The sequence below is a fragment of the Lemur catta genome, chromosome 6, assembly GCF_020740605.2.
Source record: "Lemur catta isolate mLemCat1 chromosome 6, mLemCat1.pri, whole genome shotgun sequence".
Lineage (NCBI taxonomy): Eukaryota > Metazoa > Chordata > Mammalia > Primates > Lemuridae > Lemur > Lemur catta.
The window spans coordinates 8,179,508-8,200,740 of record NC_059133.1 but is presented as its reverse complement, the minus strand read 5'-3'; the positions used below and the strand labels follow the sequence as shown (position 1 = coordinate 8,200,740).

The 21,233-nt window shown below is 34.8% G+C and overlaps 1 protein-coding gene across 1 annotated transcript in view; it reads right to left on the bottom strand.

The window, feature by feature from the left end:
- Window positions 1-21,233, bottom strand: part of ENTHD1 (ENTH domain containing 1) — a 110,785-nt gene that overhangs the window by 44,636 nt on the left and 44,916 nt on the right. Inside the window, exon 4 of the mRNA XM_045554861.1 lies at window positions 9,473-9,596. Within this exon, the coding sequence (XP_045410817.1) occupies window positions 9,473-9,596 (124 nt within the window). The remainder of the gene's footprint in view (window positions 1-9,472; window positions 9,597-21,233) is intronic.

The window sequence follows — 21,233 nt, the reverse complement described above, 5'->3', positions numbered from 1 at the left end:
TGGTGATACCAATCATAGCTGTAGTTCCAGTTGTGGTATCTTTACTAGAGCATACCAACACAATCACTGGCATCTAGATATAGTTATTGGCCTAGAAACTTAAAAAAAAACCTATTAATAAAGATAATTAGAATCAGTTAGCCTTTGTGTGCCAGGGAAAACAGTATACCTTCATTGCCTTGCCTCATAGCTATGTCAACTCTGTTTTCTCTTTTAATAGAGGCCAGACCAGAGGGACCCGAATTTTCTTGATATTCATTCCCACAGAACATCGCACTGGCCCATTACATTGATGATACAATCCTAATGGACTTACGCAGGAAGTAGCAAGCACTCTTGGTGCTACATGCACGCAGAAGGTGGGAGGTAAGTCCTGGGAAAGTTCAAGGGACTGCCACATCTGTGATGCTTTTGGAGTATTCGGTGGTCTGGAGCATGTCAGGATATCCCTTCCAAAGTGAGAGATAAGTTGTTACACTTTGAACTAACCAATATAAGGAAGGCATAATAATCATGGGCCTTTGAATTTTGGAGGTCATGAGTGTGCTCTTCTCCCCATTTACTGGCAGTTTAGAGTGAGGACCAAAGCAAGAAAAGGCTCTGAAGCAAGTCCAGGAAACTATATAAGCTGCCCTGACTCTTGGACCATATAACCTAGCAGGATCAATGGTAAGGCAAGTGCCTGAGGCTGTCAATGGAGCCTCTGAGCAGCCGCAGTAGGAAAATAACAGAGCTGACCCTCAGGGCTTTGGAGTAAAGCCATGCCTTCTTCTGCCTACAATTATTATCCATTTGAAAGCGACTCTTGACTTGCTACTGGACCCTGACAGAGACTGAATGTCTGACCAGAGGGTACCACATGACTATGTTCCCTCATGTAATGGCTGTTATCTGATCCACAGAACATGAAACTGGACATATACAGTAGCATTCCACTGTCAAGTCAGAACAGCATATACGAGACCAGATAAAGCCAGTCCAGAAGGCCCATGTAAACAATACAAGCAGGTGGCTTAGACGCCATGGTACACGTTCCCATTCCTTCACTGCCTCTCCCTCAGCCTATGCCTACAGCTCCATGGAGAATTCCCTATTGCCAGTAAAGAGGGGTAAGTATAGGATTGGTTTACAGATGAATCTGCAAGTCTGCCAGCACTACCCAGAAGTGGATGACTGCTAAGTTATAGCCCAACTCAGAAATGTCCCTGAAAGACAGTAGGAAAATCTTCCTAGCAGAAGAACTGCAAACACTACATCTTTACACAGTGCACCTTGGAAGGCAAGATGCCTACGATAAGAATTAATAGCAATTCCTTTGCAGTGGCTAATGGGTGCTGGCCAGGGTCTTGGAATGAATAAGATTAGAAGATTGATGACAAGGAGGCATGTAAATGGACCTCTCAGGATGTGCACATGATATGAAGATATTTACGCCTCTAAAAATGCCTGCCAGGGGACAGCCATTGTGGAGGAGGCTCTCAAAAATCAAGTGGGAAAAATGCTCCATATAGTGGCTGTTAATAATTCTCTTTCCCTAGTCATTCCAATGGTTGTTCAGTGGGCTCTTGCCATGCAGCAGGGATGGCCTTAATAGTCATGGGCTCAGCAACATGATCTGCTCCTCACCAATGTGATCTGGCTACTATAAATGTTGAATACCCAAACTGCCAAGAGTGGAGGCTAATGCTACATTCCAGCAGAGAAAACAGCCAGTTACCTTGAGGCAGGTTGATTATATCGGACCTCTTTCATCATGGAAGGAGCAGTGTTTGTCTTCATAGGGAGAGATACACATTTTGGATGCAGATTTGCCTTCCCTGACTGCAGCCCTTCTGCTAGCACCACCACTGGTGCACTTACAGAACACCTTATTTATTTTCACAGCATATCATAAACAACCCTAAACAAACTAGTCCAGAGTATAAAAAAGAACAAATACTTTCCAACTCTTTTTATGAGTCTAGGATGACCTCAGTATCAAAACATGACAAAGAGAATTTTAGAAAAGACAATCCTAGCTAATTTTACTCATAGACACAGATGCAGAACTCCTAAACAAAACATTGGCAAATCTAACCTAGCAATACATAGAAAAGATAATATATCATGACCAAATTGAATTTATTCCAGGAATTCAAGGTTTTTTAATATTTGGAAATCAACTGATTTGTGAAATTAAAACCCAAAGGAGAAAAACCTATAACTATCAATATAAATACTAAAAATGGAGAAAATTCAACATATAGCCAAAACAAAAATGTTAACAAATTAGGAGTGGAGATCTGCAAAAACACACAGAAAACCTCTGTCTTAATGGCAAAATGTTAACATAATTGTCTTTAAGATAAGTCTAGGAATATCCAATGATCACACTTTCATTCAGCACCATCTAAGTAGTTCTACTTAGTACGGTGAGGTAAGAAAATGAAATGCAAATTATATGATTTTCAAATGGACAAATAAATCTGACACTATTCACAGATGAAATGATTTTCAACATAAGAAACCTGGAATAATCAACAGATAAATTAGGAAAATTGGTAAAGTTAAGCCAGGTTGCTGGATACAAAATCAATATACAAAAATTAATTTCATTTATTTTTATCATCAACAATTATAAATTAAATATAATTTATAAAATGAGATCTTTTACAGTAGCAATGAAAATATATAAACTACCTAAGACTTAATCTAACAAAAGATATACAGTAGTTATATGTAAAAAACTATAAAACATAATACATTAAAGAAAAATTAAATGAATGATTTGATATTGTAAAGATGTCACTTCTCCAAATTGATTTAAAGATTCAATGCAGTGCCAATCAAAGCCCCAACAGGTTTTTTTCAAGGAACTTGACAAGCTTTCCTGTGGGAAAGCAAAGGGTCAAAAATAGCCAAAACACTCTTGATGAAAGAAAAGTCACCAAGAATTATTACAAAGGTAGCATGATTAAAACTATTTACTGGTGCGGGGACAGTCATGTAACTGATGGAAGAGAATAGAATAGGGATTCTAGAAACAGATCCATGCATATGTGTAAACTTGCTTTTGGATACAGACAGTAATTGCAGTTCACTGGGGAAAGGACAGATTTTTCAATACTAATGCTAGGACGGCTGGCCATCCATTTAAAAGTAAAATTGGACTCATGCCGCAATCATACACCAAAATCAATTCCAGCTGCACCAAAGATTTAATTGTGCAAAGCGAAACTATAAAAATTTTTAGCCTATCTAGAATTATCTTTATGGTCTTGAGACAAGGAATATTTTTTTTAAATAACACAAGATTCAAAACATACAAACCATAAAGAACAAAATTCTACCTTATTAAAATTCAGAACTTGTTATTCAAAAATTCCATGCAAGCAAAAAGACAAGTCATAAACTGGAAAAACCTTTACATCTTGTAAATGATTAGTTTCCAGAACAAAGAACTCCTGCAATTTAATTAAGAAAAAGACAAACAAACAGAAAAATGACCAAAAGAAATGAACAGACATTTCACAGATGAGGAAACATGAATGAATCATATCTATGAAATGTTTTGACATATAAAAAGATGCTCAATTTCATTATAAAAAATACATTTTAGAAAAAATGATACCAATTCTCACCCACAAGACTGGTAATTTTTTAATAATAACAATAGTAAGGGTTGCTAAGGAAATGGAGCAAGTAGAACTTTGGGAAACAATTTGGTATTACCTAGTAAATTTGAAGATGTTCATATCTAACCATACAGCAATTTCACTCCCAAATATGTGCCCTAGAGAAAGTCTTGTCCAAGAAAACCAGGAGTCTTGTACAAGTAAACAAATTCATAAACTGTGCTGTTTGTGATACAAAAACTTGACATATAATACTGATGACAGTATTCTACAAAATAAATAAATACATTATAATATATACATATAATGAAATACTATACAGCAGTGAAAAAACAGATGAATCTTGAAAGGGGTGGCCTTGCAAAAATAACAGGAAAATATCTAATCCCACATAGGAAAATACCTAATCCCATAATTTCCCCAGTAACGGTTACAAAGATCAATCCTATGAGCTGTGTAACAGGTACCCTGCAGGAGCTCCGTTTTGCACAACTTTTGAAAAAGCTGAATGAACAGAAAAGACATGTACATCTCTTTCTTTCGAAATTTTTTTTTTTTTGAGACTCTGCTTTTACAGAGTTCATGAGTAAACAGCAGAAGAACGAGCTACAGCCTCAACCATATCTCGAGGACAGAGTCACATCTCCTGTGATAATCCCTTCTCCAAGGAAGGGCGGGAAATCAACTTTTGGACTTTGACATCCTTGCAGTTTTCGTTATCTACCCACTGCCGCTGCCGCTTTTGTTATCAACTGACAGCCGTCACAATGTTTTTCTCTCTTCATCCCCCTTAAAATCAGGGAGCGCTTGGCCTCGCTGCTGGCACCCCCTTCTCTTTCTTTGTGATGCCACGCTATCTCCCTGCTCTCCTTCTCTCTCTCTCACTCTCTGTATCCTTCTGAGAAGATAAAATAAACTTTTTTTACTTTTATATTTTAGTCTCTGAGGAATCTTTCTCCACCCATGCCATGAGCACCTACTAAGCTGTCCACCCTAACATATCTTTCTTAAGAAATAATAGTGATAAAAGAAGTCATGGAAAAATAAATTCAGAATGACTCCATTTATATAAAATTTAAGAGCCTGTGAAACTAAATAATATACTGTTTAGAATATAAACATATGTACTAAAACTATAAAGAAAAGCAAGGAGTGATGAGGACAAAATTCAAGAAATTGGTTCCTCTGCAGGTGAAGGAAAGGGGTGGGCTCGGTGAGGCCAGTATCAAGTGCTGGCGAGGGGTTTGAGGAAGTAAGTCCCGTATAATGCAGGCCACGGTGTGAACAGCAGGTCACTGTGGGCCTGTGGAGGCAAAGGCAAGGGAGAAAAGAAGAACTGAGGATGCTGTACCAGAATAACTTTCCTACTTTATTTTTGTCTTGGGCTGAAGTTGCCAAAATCATAACATGGAAATTAGAACCATCTGTTGACAGGATAAGTTAGTGAACTGGACAGAATTTACCAACAGAAATTCAGAATGTATTTTAGAATCTGTGTCAAATCATGGGAAAGTATAAATAAAAGCCTACTTTATTTGAGAGGGGAGCAATGATGTCATTTTATCATTGTTTATAACAGTAAAAATATGGAAATAACCTAAGTGACCATTAATATAATACTCGTTAAATAAAATAGAATACATTAATACTATGGTATACTTTAATAATAGTCACAAAAAATTAAACAGACCAGGGAAAGAAAAGGGAACCAATGGAAAAAAATAGAGTTGTGAAACAGGTACTATTTAGTACAGGTTAAAAAGTCATTTCAAAACAATAGAGAAAAATGGACTAGTCAATAAATGTTGTTGAAACAACTGGCTGCCCACTGCCCTTATCTAAAACCATTCACAAATACTTTAAATCCAGATAGATTAACGAACTAAAACAATAAAAACAAATATTGGTGAATATGTACTGTGAATTTGGTATAGGGGAAGCCGCCTTAAAAAAATAAAAAACAAAAGCTATGAAGAAAAAAAGGAATAAATGTGACTATACAAAACATAAAACTCCTGTCAAGATACCATTAATAAAGTTGAAAGATAATTCACAGACCGAAAGATGATATTTGTAACATAAATAACAGAGAAATAACATATACATAAAATGCTACAAAATCTACTGAAATGAATAACCCAAAAGAAAAAATATATTAATTATAAAAATAGGCAATCCACAGAAGAGGAGATAGAATACATGCAAATTATACTATGTAACCCAACTTTTACACAAGTGATAAAAATATAAGATTTGAAAACATCAAGCATTGGTTAGGATGTGAGTAAATATGTGTTCTCGTATACTGCAAGCCAGAGTGTAAACTGGTATGGATATTTTGAGGGGCTATTTTACAGTATTAGTTAAAACGAAAATGGGCCTACATTATTAGGGATTCCATTTGTAGGAATACATCCTAAAGAAACACATGTGTGTACAAGGCTTTTCACCAAAGCATTATTTGTATTAATGAAAAATATGAAACATCAAAATGTCTATCAGTGAGGGAATAAAATATAATATCCAGGTGTTGCAGAATTTTAAAAAAATAACATGGTAAATATCTACATACTGACATACATTGAAGGATAGCCAAGTGATATTCTTGAATTCAAAAAAAATTTCAGAAAAATACAGAATAATGTTCTAAAACAAAGTCAATTCTATACAGTTCTAAAGGTACATGTACGTATATAAATGCACAGAGAAGGGTCTGGGGGGTAACCACCAAACTGTTAACAGTAACTCTGGGGGGAGGGACTGTGTTGGGGGTTAAGGGACACTCAAGAGAGGTTTTAGCTTTATCTATATTGCTTGAATTTTTAAAAATAAGAGTATATTCACTTATTACTCATATAATTTTTAAATAACATTTATAAGATAATTAGGATACAAAATTATAAATTTTGGGGTTTTGGCAAAGTTCTGTGGGAACACAGTGAACGGAGAAACTAGTTTAGCATGCAGAAAGATCTTATAGCAGCAGTCACATTTTCACCGGGCTTGATGTTTAAATAGGATTTTGTCAAGCATTTATAATTTGATGGAAGATTGTGGCAGATTATATTTTCCAAAGATGACTGTACCAACATACATCCCATCCAATATGCTTTTCTTTCAACATGACACTGACACTCCATGGAGAGTTGTGGGGGGTGTCTATGTCCCCGCCTCCTTGAACCTGGGCAGGACTTTATGATTGCCTTGATGAACACAATGAAGTAGAAGTATCACAGTGTGACTTCTGAGATTATTCAGCTTCTGCCTGGTTCATTCTTTCACAAAGTGCTCACCCTTGGTATCCAGCCATCACGCTGTGAGGAAGCCCAAACTAGCCCACAAGGAAAGACCACATGAAGAGGCTCATGTGGAGAGGAACTGAAGCCCCCAGCAGATAGCCAGCATCAACGCCAGACACGTGAGCAAGCAAGCCTTCAGATGATTCCTGCCCTAGCCTTTCTGTTCTCCGGCTGAGGCCCAGATATGCATCATGGAACAGAGACAAGCCATCCCCACTGTGCCCTGTCCTCATTGTTGACCCAGAGAATTCAAGAGCAGAATAAATGATTACTTTATGCCACAAAATTTTAGGGCAATATGTTACACAGCCAAAGTAACTGGAACAAAAAACACTCTAAAGAGAAGAAACTACACAAGTAAATAGAATGTCACAGAGCATCATGAGTATCAGCAGTTTGGGGTGATGATGCCCAAAGTCTGGCTGGGATCAGACTATGAAAAGTCTTATATGGTACTATTTGAAAAATTAAGACTTATCCTGTTGCCAGTGAAAATTTGTTGAAAGTTTTTAAGCTGAAAAGTAAAATGCTAAGATCTACATTTTAGCAAGATATCTCTGAGACTACTATGAAGGAAATATTACAGAAATGAACGACTTAAAAATAGAAAAAGCCCCCCTGATTAGGATGGGTCCTGGCCAAATAAAATGGTGGGATCACCCCTCAGGCTACATATTTTGTGACTTTTTTCCTCTTTACCGTTGGCTTTGATGTTCATTTATACTCAATTTCTCCTGTGTTAAAATGTTTTGAGGGAAAACTTTTGTCCACACAAAAATCTGCCACAGATGTTTATAGCAGCTTTATTCATATTTGCCATAACTTGTAAGCAAGCAAGATGTACTTCAGTAGGTGAATAGATAAATAAACTATGGTACAATTCTATTCAGCACTAAAAAGAAAAGAGCTATCAAGCCATGAAAAGACACGGAAGAACTCTAAATGCAAATTACTTAAGTGAAAAAAGCCAATCTAAAAATCACACATACTGTATGATTCCAACAATGTGACATTTTGGAAAAGGCAAAACTATGGAGACAGTAAAAAGACCAGTGGTTGGTTGCCAGGGGTTGGGGGGAAGGAGAAATGAACAGATAGAGCACAGAGGATTTGGGGGGCAATAAACTACATTGTATAACATAGTAATAGTGGATACATGTCATTATATATTTGTCCAAACCCACAGAATGTACAATAGCAAGAGTGAACCCTATTGTAAACCATGGACTTGGGGTGATTACCATGTGTCAATATGGGTTCATTGATTATATAATAACAAATGTGTCATTCTGGTGTGGAATAGTGATAGTAAAAGAGGCTATGCACATGTGGGGGCAGAGGGGATATGGGAACTCTACTTTCTGCTCTATTTTGCTGTGAACCTAAAATTCTCTAAAAAAGAAAATCTCTTTCAAAAATGTTAGGAGGGAAAAATATTAGGGGATGTTAGAATCCAAAAAAAATTTTCCTTATTGCTCTTCTGTCAAGCTTCTGGATCTGTTTAAGAATACAATGCAAGCTGTCTAAAAATTATAACCATCATAACTAATTATTCATACAAATAATGCCATCCTTATACAAACATAACCATAACCCCCAATTTCTTGTTCTTGTGTTCATTAAAATATCCTCATCATTCTTGCAACTGGCTTTATAAGAAAACTCTATAAATTTGAACTTATAAAATAAAATAAATCTATACTAATAAATTACTGCATTTACAGTTTGGATATTGTGAATCTATATAAGGGGAAAATTTGAGGTTCATGGTCCAAGAAGAGGGAGAAGATGGAACTCAAAACATAAGATACCACCTCTCTGATAAGGGTAAGGATGCCTGGATGAATAGAAAAGCAAAGATTTATGAAGGGATGAAAAATACTATTAAGAACATTTCATCCTCTTCTTGGCAGAAGATCTTCCATCCTACTTTCTGAAAAAATCAAAAGAAAGAATACACTGAAAATTGAGAGTTCATGGAGAATAAAGACAGGATGGAGTGAATCAATCAGATTCTAAAGATCTAGAGTAGCAGCAGAGCCCAGCTGGAATTCAATAGCGTAATTTATTGGAGGCCAGTTTTATATAATTTTATACTATGTCTTTCTCTAATGTTAATCATTCAAGAGATGATTAACCAATTTGCAGCATACTATGCATCCTGCCTTTTCATCTTTTCACTTAATGCCTGCTTATGCAAGATGTCATAATTTAGATTCTTTATTAAATAGAAGTTAATAAAATAAGAAAAGGAACGAAAATTAATTTTCTGCTTTTTTTAACCAGTTGAATAAGACTTAAGGCTTACGTTAATTTTTGAAACAATGAAAGAGAAAAAAAGTAAAATCGAAAGAGAAAAACACTGAAACAAATGCTAAGATTATAGGACCACGTTGTGGGTTGAATTTACCCATGCTAGTCCTGTTCCTCATTATGAAAGCCACATAAAAGCCAACTGCTGCTATATTGCACAAAATAAATCTGACAGAAAACAAATCCTTCCCAGTGTTTCTTATTTACATTTCTTTGAATAAACTTCCTGTTCCTTAATCAACTTACCTGGATCCGAGAGGATACAAACTTCTGTTTCGCCTTCTGACGATGATGTAGTTGAAGGGATAATGGATGGAGGTATTGTTGGTAAAAGTGGTTTTGGATCATCATCATAAAATAGTATCAGGTCCTGAAAAAAACACAAGAATGGGAAAATTGAAAAAAAAATTAATCTTATGGTATAAACAATTTATAGAGCTACAAAGTGTCTATATGTGCAAACATCATCATAAACACATTTTAAGTAACTCACACATAAGTTATCTATATATTTGGGTGTCTACTGAATATAGGGTGGTTTTCTACCTTTGGGAATCCCCATTCCTCGCTGAAGACACCTTGTGTAGATAGCAATGATTTTGTTTAGGGTATTACCTTTCCATACCACTCCTTGAGCATCCTCAGAGCATACTATCTCAGAGGTCAATTATTTTGTTTCACTGGTAATAATTAGGCTACCTGTATCTTTTATTCATATTTTAAATTTTTAACTTTTTGTCATGGAGCAAAATGTAGACAGAATAGATAATCAATCCAATCATGCAGGTTAAACAATAATCAACTCATGGCTAATCTTGTTTCATTTATATCCCTACCATTTATATCCCATCTGTTTTACTTTGAAGCAAATCCTAGAATACTTATTTCAGTATGTACCTCTGTCTTAGTCCATTTAGGCTGCTAAAACAAAATATTAATACCATCAACTTGGTGGCTTACAAATAACAGAAATTTCTTTCTTATAGTTTTGGAGGTTGGCAAGTCCAAGATCAAGGTGCTGGCAGATTTTATGTGTGGTAAAGGACCAGCCTCCTAGACAGTCATCTTTTCACTATAACCTCTCATGGCAGAAAGTGGCCAAGTAGCTCTCTTGGGGCTCTTTTATAAAGGCACTAATCACCTCCGAAAAGTCCCACCTCTTAAAACCATTACCTTGGGGGTTAGGATTTCAACACATGAAATTTAAGGCAGAAACAAATACTCAGACCATAGCAATCTCTAAATGATAAGAACTCTTTAACATAATAATTGTATTAAACTGATAAACTTCACAACTCCTAATGTCATCAATTATCATTGATTTCCAAAATTTCTCACAAATGTCATAATTAGGATTTTCTACTGCTTGTTTGAAAGAAGATCCAAATAAAGTCTACAGAATAGGATTGGTTGGCATGTCTTTTTTCTGTGAACTAAGGATAATTTTTTTCCAGTACATTATTGATGTATAATTAACATAGAGTAAAATGCACAAACTTTAGATGTAGATCTCAATAACTTTTATCACGTGTATGCCTATCCACGCTTCCTTTACTCCAGAAAGTTCCCTCAAGCTCCTTTCCAGTTGATACCATACCCCCTACACACTGTAAACACTATTCTATCACCATTAGTGAATTTTGCCTGTTCTTGGACTTCAAATCAATGTAAGCATTCATTTGTGATTATGTGATTACATATGGCAACAAAATGTTTGTGCTATCCATCCATGTTTTGTTGTATTAACATACTGGTTATCCCTCTTTCCCTCCCTTCCTATATGTAAGAAATATTCCATTGTGTGAATATATCACAATTTGTATATCCATTCTCCTGCATTTGGATATTTGGCTTATTTCCAAATTTCAGTTATTACAAATAAAGCTGCTATGAACATTCTTGTACAAATCTTTTTGTGGAGAAATGTACTCATTACATTTAGCTGTACCATTTTGCATTCCTACAATATATGAGTGTTCCAATTTCTCCACATTCTCACCAGCATTTGGTGTTATCACCATTTATTTTAGCCATTTTGATATTTCATTGCATGTTTAAATTACATTTTCCTAAAGGCTAATGATGTTGAACATCTTTTCATATGCTCACTTACCATCTGTATTTGCTGAAATGCCTGTTCCTATCATTTGCCCATTTTCTAGCTGGATTGTTTGGTTTTTAAACTGGTGAGTTTTGACAGTTCTTTATATGCTACAGGTATTAGTCCCTTGCCAGAATGTGTAGTTTGCAAATATTTTCTTCCAGTCTGTTTCTTGCCTTTTCATCCTTTGAACAGGGTCTTTTGCCAAATAATGTTTTTTAATTTTGATGAGGTCTGATTTATCAATGTTTTCCTCTTAAAGATCATGCTTTTGACCAGCTCTAGATCTCAAAGATTTTTCTCCTATATTTTCTAAAAGTTTTATAGTTTTATGTTTTACATTTAAGTCTGTGATTCATTTGTAGTGAATTTCTGAATAAAGTTTAGGTTGGGATTCATGGTTTTGTTTAATGTCCAGTTCATCATTTGTTGAAAAGACTATCCTTCCTCCACTGAATTTCTTTTGCAACTTTGTCAAAAATCAGCTGGCCATATTTGCGTGGGTCTATTTCTGGGTTCTCAATCCTGTTTCACTGATCCAAGTGTCTGTCTCTCCACCGATACCATACTCTCTTGATTACTGTAGCTACACATCGGACTTAGTATCAGGCAGAGTGATTACTCCCATTTTATTCTTCCTTTTCAAGATTGTTTTAGCTATTTAGGGCCAGTGCCTTTCCATATCAATTTTAGAATAAGCTTATTATCTATATATACAGAAAACCTTGCTGGGATTTTGATAGGAATTATATTAAACCTACAGAATAATTAGAAGCATCTTTATTATGTTGAATTTTCTAATCCATGTACATTTGGGCCTTCTTTATTTGGATCTTCTTTAATTTCTCTCATCAGTATTTTATAATTTTCAACATACAGATCCTATACATGTTTTATTACATTTATACCTAAGTATTTCAATTTGGAGGAGTGATTATAAATGGCATTAAATCTTAATTTCAGTTTCCACATGTTCACTGTTAGCATGTAGAAATTCAACTGATTTTCATATGCTAATTTTGTATCCCACAAGCTTATTGCTTATATGAATAGGGTTTGCTTACTGGTTCTATGAGGTTTTTTAGTTTTGTTTCCTTGAGATTTTTTATTTAGACAATCATGTCATCTCTAAACAGGGGGAGTTTTCTTTCTTCCTTTACATTTTGCATGCTTTTTCTTTCTTATTCTTGCCTTATTACAATGCCTAGAACTTCCAGTACTATGTTGAAAAAGAGTGGTGAGAGCAGACGTCCTTGCTTTGTTCTTGATCTTAGAAGGAAAGTATTCATCAAGCATAACGTTAACTGCAGGTTTTCTGTAAATGATCATTATCAATTTAAGGAAATCCTCTTCTATTTCTAGTTTGCTAAGAGTTTTTTTGGTCATATGTGGGTGCTGAATTTTGTCAAATTTTCTGCATCAATTGAGATCCTATGATTTTTTTTCTTCAGCTTGTTGATATATTATACTGATTGATTTTCAAATGTTGAACCAGTCCTCCAAACCTGGATTAAATCCTCCTTGGTTGTGGTATATAATTCTTTTTATATGTTGTTGGATTCAACTGGCTAATATTTTTTTGAGGATTTTGACATCTAATTTCATGAGGCATATTGATCTATAGTTTTCTTTTTTTGTATGTCCTTGCCTGAAGTTGGTATCAGGACAATACTTGCCACATAAAATGAATTGGGAAGTGTTCTCTCCTCTTCTATGTTCTGGAAGACATGGTGTAGAACTGCTGTTAATTCTTTAAATGTTTGGTAGAATTCTCCAGTAAAAACATCTGAGCCTGGAGGTTTCTGTTGCAGGAAACTTATTTTACAAATTCAATTTTTAAAATGATCATAGGATGACTATTAAGTTTCTAGTTAATCTTGATTGTACATTGGTAGTTTATGTTTTTTGAGATATTGTTCTATTTCTTCTAAATTGTAAGCATAAAGTTGTTGGAAGTATTATCCTTTCATCTTTCATGGTAGAAGGAACTGCAGTGATATCCTTTGTTTCATCATCTTGATAGTGGTGATTTGTATCTTCTCTATCTTTGTCAATCTTCCTACAGGTTTATCAACCTTTATTATTTTTTAAGTCATTTATTGTTAGTTTATTTTTATTAATTTATTTTATTATTTTAAATTTTTTTTCAAAGAACTGGCTTTTTGTTTCATTCATTTTCTGTTGTTTTCCTTTCAATTTCATGAATTTCTGTTCTTTTTTATTAATATTTCCTTTCTTCTATTTTTTGTGGTTCATTTCACTTTTCTTACTTTCTTGAAGGAATTTAGATTGATTTTAGACCTTTCCTTTTTTCTAATGTAAGTGCTACAAATTTTCCTCTAATACTTTAGCTGTATTTCACATATTGATATGTTGTGTTTTCTTTTCATTCAGTACTGTGTATTTTGCAATTTCCTTTGAGACTTCCTCTTTGACCTATGAGTATTTAGAAGTGTGTAAAATTCCAAAAATAATTTCAAGGTAAAATTTATCATGAGTTTACACCAACATACTTCCAATTCAATTCAAGTCTATCAGGTTGTGACAATCTCTTCTCTCTTATATCCATTATCTCCTTTCTCCCACGTGGAGAATCCCAGTTCTCAAGCCATCAAAGATGATAAAAATATAGTATCACATGATTATCCATTTGATTCATCATACATTATACTCACAATAATCTCAAAACAAAATACCAACATTGCAGAATGAAAATATTAACTAAATGCAAGGTACATTCATTTAATTTTACTTTACATTTTTAGGGATTACTTCTTATAATTATGCAAAATATTTCCAGGGTTCCCATGACAAATCTAAAAACAAGGTATATTCAAAGAAATCCTACTTCTATTCCTCCTCTCCACCTTATTCTCTCTACCTCATTGTTGCCGAAAGTTAGGCACTTGTCCCCAAGACTGGATCAGAAGATCGAGGACAAGTGGTTTAAGGAGAAGGAAAGAGTTGTTTATTAATTTGCTGGCACATGAGGAGGTTGGCAGACTCCTGTCTCAAAGTACCAATGTCCTGCCTCTGAGCAGAAGTACAGAGCTTTTAAAGGTTCTCATTAATCCCATAATCTCATCTTTGGCTAAAACAATCTCATTATTTCTCCCTGGGCAATTCCCTTGAGCCATTTCCTGTGGCACAAAGAACAAAAGATACTTTCCTGCCCCTCCCAAGGACTGGCCTGAGGTAGGGATATAGGTTTTAGTTCTCAAAAAGGATGAGGAGGTTTTGAAGAGATAGAAAACATTTTGACCCTTTTCCAGCCATTTTCTCTGTTACACCATTATGGGTAATTTCTTCTAATTTAAATTTTACAGTTTACCTTTAAATGTTAGTTCTTTAATATGAGCAAATGAAAAATCCAGGAATAGAACTAAACATAAATGAAAACTTATTATGTGATAGAAACCACAATTCAAATCAAAGGAGAAAAGATGAATTATGCAACAAATGACACTGAGACAAGTGATTATCACTTGTATTAGGTTAGGAAGCAGGAAATGTCTGATATCCTTAAGTACTAAGTTTGATTGTCAAAATTAGTATCTCTGACATTTAACTTTCACACATTTTTTTATATTTATTGTGAAGGTACACCTCATTCTTTCAAATGCCCGGTTTGGCTTGTGACTATCTTTCAAAGTTTTTTTAAGAGCAATTTTTGTGAAACCATGGGGAAGTCAAAAATTCGTGTTATTTTCAAATATGAGTTCATCATGGAACCAATACTGTGCAAACAGTTCAAAATATCAACAAAGTGTTTAGGAAAGATGTGGCTAATGAACGCACAGTATGTAGATGGTTTGAAAAGTTCTATTCTGGCAATTTTAATCCTGAAAATGAGCCATGTGGGTGACCTGAGACCGAGGTGGATAATGATGAGCTGAAAGATATAGTGGAAGCAAATCCATCTCAACCTATGTGTGAATTAGCAATGAGGTTTGATGTTACTATTCCAATAATATTGGACCATTTGAAATAAATCAACAAGGCAAAAAAGCTGGATAGATGGGTACTGCATGAATTAAACTAGCATCAGAAGAGAAATCATCTCAAAGCTTGCCTTTCTTTGCTGTCAGGACATAAAGGTAAACCATTTGTACACCATATTGTTACATGTGATGAAAAATGGATTGTTTGTGACAATTGCAAGCATTTGGCACAATGGCTGCATAAAGATGAAGGACCAAAAACCAAATATTCATCAAAAAAAGCTAATGGTGTCTGTTTGGTGGTCCAGTGCTGGCAGTATTCACTACAGCTTCATGAGTCCTGGTTGATCAATTACAACCAATGTCTACTGCAATCAGGTGGATGAAATGATAAGGATGCTTGCAATTAAGCAGCCGAGATTGGTCAATAGAGACAGGCCAATCCTCTTGTAAGACCATACTGGATGACATGTCGCACAAACAACACTGCTCGAACTACAGAGGCTTAACTTGGAAACTCTCTGTCATCCACCATATTCACCAGACCTTGCACCAACTGACTACCACTTCTTCCAGCCTTTGGACCACTCCTTGCAAGGAAAAATATTTAATTCTCAACAAGCTGTGGAAAACACCTTTCGCAATCTCATCACTCTCCAGGCTTCTTTGCTGCTGGCATAAACAAGCTACCATTAAGATGGCAAAACTGTGTCAATAGTTTAGGTGCATATTTTGATTAATGTTTGAGATATAATAAACTAACTTCTTGTTTGAAATATAATAAACTAAAACTTTCGATTCAAAATTGGACATTTCATATTTAATGACCTAATAAAAATAAAATTTAAAAAGCAGATCTCTTTGATCCATTCATCAAAACAAATTCCTGATAGGTAAGTTTTAAATATACAAAAATATTAAAGCATAAAAAGCCAGGGTGATTTCTTATAAAGCTAAATATACTCTTACCACAAGATCTAGCAATTGTGCTCCTTGGTATTTACCCAAATGAACTGAAAGCTATGTCCACACAAAAACTCGCACACATATGTTTTAGCAGCTTTATTCGTAATTGCCAAAACTTGGAAGCAACCAAAATGTCTTTCAGTAGATGAATGGATAAACTGTAACACATTCAGACAACGCAACATTATTCAGCATTAGAAAGAAACGAGCTATTTAAGCCATGAAAAGACATGGAGAAACCTTAAATACAAATTACTAAGTGAAAGAAACCAATCTGAAAGACTACATACTATATGATTCCAACTATATCACATTCAGGAAAAGGCAAAACTACAGAGACAATGAAAGGATCAATAGTTGCCAGGCATTGGGTGGGGGGGAAAGGAAATGAACAGGTGGTGCACAGAGGATTTTTAGGGCAGCGAAACTACTCTGTATAATACTATTAATATAATGGTGGATACATATCATTACACATTTGTCCAAACCCACAGGATATACAACACCAAGAGCAAACCCTAATGTAAACTAAGAGCTTTGGATGATTATAACATGTCAATTCATCAATTGCAACAAATTTAACACTGCAGTAGAGGATGCTGATAGTTGGGGAGGCTGTGCATGTAGGATGGGCAGAGGGCCTAAGAGGAAATCTCTCTATACCTTATACTAAATTTTGCCATGAACCTAAAATGGCTCTTAAAAAAAGTCTTTTTTTTTTGTTGTTTAAGTCAGGGTGAGAGCAAGGAAGGTCTTTCTAAGAAATGGCTTAAAATCTAGAAGCCATTAAAAAAAGCTGGCAGATTTGACTCCATAAAAATTAAAGGTTTCTATAAGGCAAAAAAAAGTCATGAACAAAATTTAAAAATAAAATGAAAAACTGAAAATGAATAGACAGATAAAGAACCAGACAACGGGCTAATTCTTTAATAGACAAATAGCTTTTAGAAATTGATAAGACAAAGATGAGAAACCAAACAGGAAAATAAGCAAAGGACATGAATAGAGTTAATAATAAAAAGAAACACAAATGCCCAATAAACACACAAAAAGTTGTTCAATTGCAGTAAAACACATTAAATGTTTTCACCTCTCAAACTGACAAAAATGTAAACATTTTATAAGAGTACTTGCAAAGATGAGGGAAATCAATCTGACATACTGTTGATAAATATAAATTGGTATAACATTTGGGAGAACAATTTCGCATTATTTTCAAAACAAAATAGAATCTTCCAGCAATTCCCCTTCAGAGACAGTATCATAAAAATATATGTACAAGAATTATCATTGCAACACTGCTTTAAAAAAAATCCCCAATGATTGCCAATGGGAAATGGTTAAATTAAGATTCATTTATATATCAAGAATACAGCATAGCTATAGGTACTGATATAGAAATATGTCCATAATATGTAGTTTAGTAAAGAAAACATATTTCAAAACAATATACATTGAATGATTACCTTTATTATACAGAAAGATGTCCAAGATACATTGCTTGGTTCAAAGCATGTTGTGGAGCAATATATATTGAATGATTCCATTTAGGTAAAAGAAATGAATGGACACAGAATTTCCCCAAAAACTTCATTTAGAAACTGTCAATGTTGCCTCTGAGGAAAGAAACTCAGTAGAACAGAGGAGTAAGGAGAAACTCTGTTCTTCACTGTTTATCCTTTTATATTTTTGAATTTTTCAATAAGTGTTTTCTAACTTAAAATTAATAAAAACACAAATATGAAAATAAAACAGGATTTTAAGCATAAAACAATGAGGTAGTAAAAAGAGGACTAATTAATTAACATAATTAGAATAAGCATAATTTCCATTTCTCTAACAACTTTGATGAGTTCAATTTTTGCAAATATAATAAATGACATGCTAATAAACCAAAGGATAAAAATTATATAATCTCCATTTAGCAAAATAACAAATTGAGGCAGTAGGAAAGAAACATTTATTGTGTATCACTATCAATTTAGTAACTCACAACTAGACTGAAGGTTTTGGTCAGCTTTAATTTTGTGTGGACCAATTCACAGCATCCCTATCTGTTTCTATGGAAACAACTGTAACCGAAAAAATCACAACCTCATTGTTAAATTCCCTCAAATAGGAAAAGAGTAAGGTCTTTTGAGGTGATGAAAAGCTACAAACAGCCTTATTAATTAGAAAATCAAATAATAAAAATTCTGGACAGTATATATAGAGAAAACAGCTCCATGTCTGTCATAAATTTAAAGGCTTTCCTTAGTTTGGAAGTATCACTTAGGCAAGCACTAGTCTGCTTTTAAAAGCTCTCTTCTGTTACAAATTTTATTTACTGTTTTTCAGATAATTTATGTTTCATTTGTATAAAGAGAATAGTTAAGGAGGTTTCTATTTAAATTTTTTAAAAGATATTTTAAGCACCCCTCATTCTGCCGAAGCAATCAACAATGTCATTTCTTTCTCATTCTGTATTAGGTACATGAGAATTTTAACGTAGATGCAGCTCCTCTTATGCAGTACATTTGGCAACAGCAATTAGATTTACTGTTCAACTTGCTAGTTTTGTCTTCTGCTACAAGAGGAAACTACTGAAAAGGACATAATTGGATTGCATGAAATGCTCCTGACAATAATAAGAGGAGATGCTTGTCAATGGGATGACAGGATACTGTTACAATATAGTAATGCTTTGAAAAAGGAAAATCCAGCTTCTAAACTTAAGAGTAGGGCACTATTTTTTTCTTACTGAAATAAAAATGGAATGATGTAAATCAGTAACAGTGGGTTTCTCTAAAGTAAGAAAAAACAACAATAATCAGGACTTAGAGATTTTACCAAAAAACTAGGTGACATTTTATGTCTTTGGTTCTAAAGCACATAGGATTATTCAAGTCTATCTTCTACCTCAAAAGCCATCAGCAGCAAATAGACTGATCTCAAATTTAAAAATCATTTTAATTTAATGCCTTATCTTTTTTTTAGAGACAGGGTTGCCCAGGCTGGAGTGCAGTGGCTATTCACAGATGTGATCATAGTGCACTGCAGCCTTGAACTCCTGGCTTCAAGTGATCCTCCTACCTCAGCCTCCCGAGTAGCTGGGACTACAGGTGCATGCTATCTTGCCCGGCTGTCTTATTTTTCAAAATAATCTATATATTTTCAATCTGTGAGCTATTATGCAATTAAGGAACACGGAAAATTTAATTGTATGTACCTTTCTGAGCTACCAAAAAGCAGTTGAATCCAATACCTAATCGGATTGAGGAAAGGGGCTGGGAATAGAAGGTCAAGGAATAATTCCACCCTCTCTCATAGGAATTGTGGCAGGGAACAATAAACAAAGTACTTGGTGCAGGGGACCAAATGAGCATCTTTCATAGGAAAGGAAGAAAAGCTAACATTTATTTAGTGTCTGTTATTTATTCATTTCTTCATTAACAAAAATTTATCAACTGAAGATTCAATAATGAATAAGACTAAAAAGGTCTCTACTCTCAAGAAGCTTTCCTGTCAGTGGGAGATACAGACAATAAAGAGGAAAACAAATGAGTGAATGAGGTACTCATGTAGTCATGAGTGAAATAGATTTCTAGTTAATATGGTTCTCTATGTTCATTCTTTGGTGATATCTCCCTTCTCCAAATACAGAGCAATGAAAGAGAAAATACAAATGTGAGACTTAAAAAGACAGAGTTATGCTCAAAAATATGATTAACATATTCATAGATGAGAGCATGAACAGAAACACGTAATGGTCAAGAGAGGCTGAAGCTGTGGACCTTTGGGGCTCTGGGTCCAGAAAATGGCAGAGAAAACCAGGAGCTCAACTCCTAAGGGCTAAAAGTGTCCATCCAAGATACAAAGGCTGAATATGGCCTCACTGCTTAAAATTATGCCCAGGCATTAGGACGCCTTGCTTATAAAGGAAGCTGAAATAACCTGTCATCAATCACAGCCTGGGGTTATAACTTCTAAATGTGTTATAATCAGGTAGGTGAGAGGATACAAACTTCTCCAGTAACTGAACCACGTCATCCCTTGGTCTAGGGACCAGGGACCAGATCTGCAATATCTCTGATAGCAGCAAAAAAAAGTCACCTCCAGCTACCAGTATAAGTCTTGAACATGCATGGGTAGTCCCAAGTGTCAGGTGGAAGAGAATGAAAACTTAGGTAGGGAGAGGTAAGCATACAGAGAGACAGAGAAAGAAAGGTTTTAAAAAACAAAACAAAACAAACCTTGAGCCACTCAAGATGAGCTCATAATCCAACATTCCAAAACACAGAAAGAAAACTGAGTTCACTCCTGACAAAATGAAAATAATAAAGAAATCTAAAAAGTATTTAAAACTAAGTATGCTTAGAGTCTTCAAAAAGATAATGGGAAGGATAACATTCATTTACAGGAATAAGAAAATAAGAAACAAAAACAGGCAGAGATGAAATATTTACAAATGGATACAAACAAGAAACAATGAGAGATTCTGGAAATGAAAAGCAGTTACTGAAATAAAAATCTCACTGGACAGGAAAAAGTCTAGAGTGGGACACTGATGAAAGGAGAAGAAATGAATTGGAAGACAATCTAATTACCTACAATGTAGCATGGAGATATGATACAAAAAATATTTTAAAAAGCAGTTGAAAGACATGGAAAATGACAGAGTAAGTGACATTATATAGCTAATAGAAATTGAACTGAAAAAAATTTCAAGGCAATAGAGAAAAAGTAATATTTGCAGACTTATATTCCAAAATCAAAGGTGCAAGTTGTTATGCAGAAGTGCAAACAGGAGTTAGGTTGATATATATCTGAGAAAGTCAGAGAACACTGAAGAAACAACAGAACAGGTTCTGGTGGTTTCCTCTCTCAGGATCAACCCTAGCGATACTCTAAAGGGAGGACATCAAAAAGTAAAAAACTGAGAGACCCTAGGGATATAGAAGGGCTCTCCTCAACTGGTGCATCTGTACGAGAGTGGGGAAGGGGTGTTGGTGTTGGATCT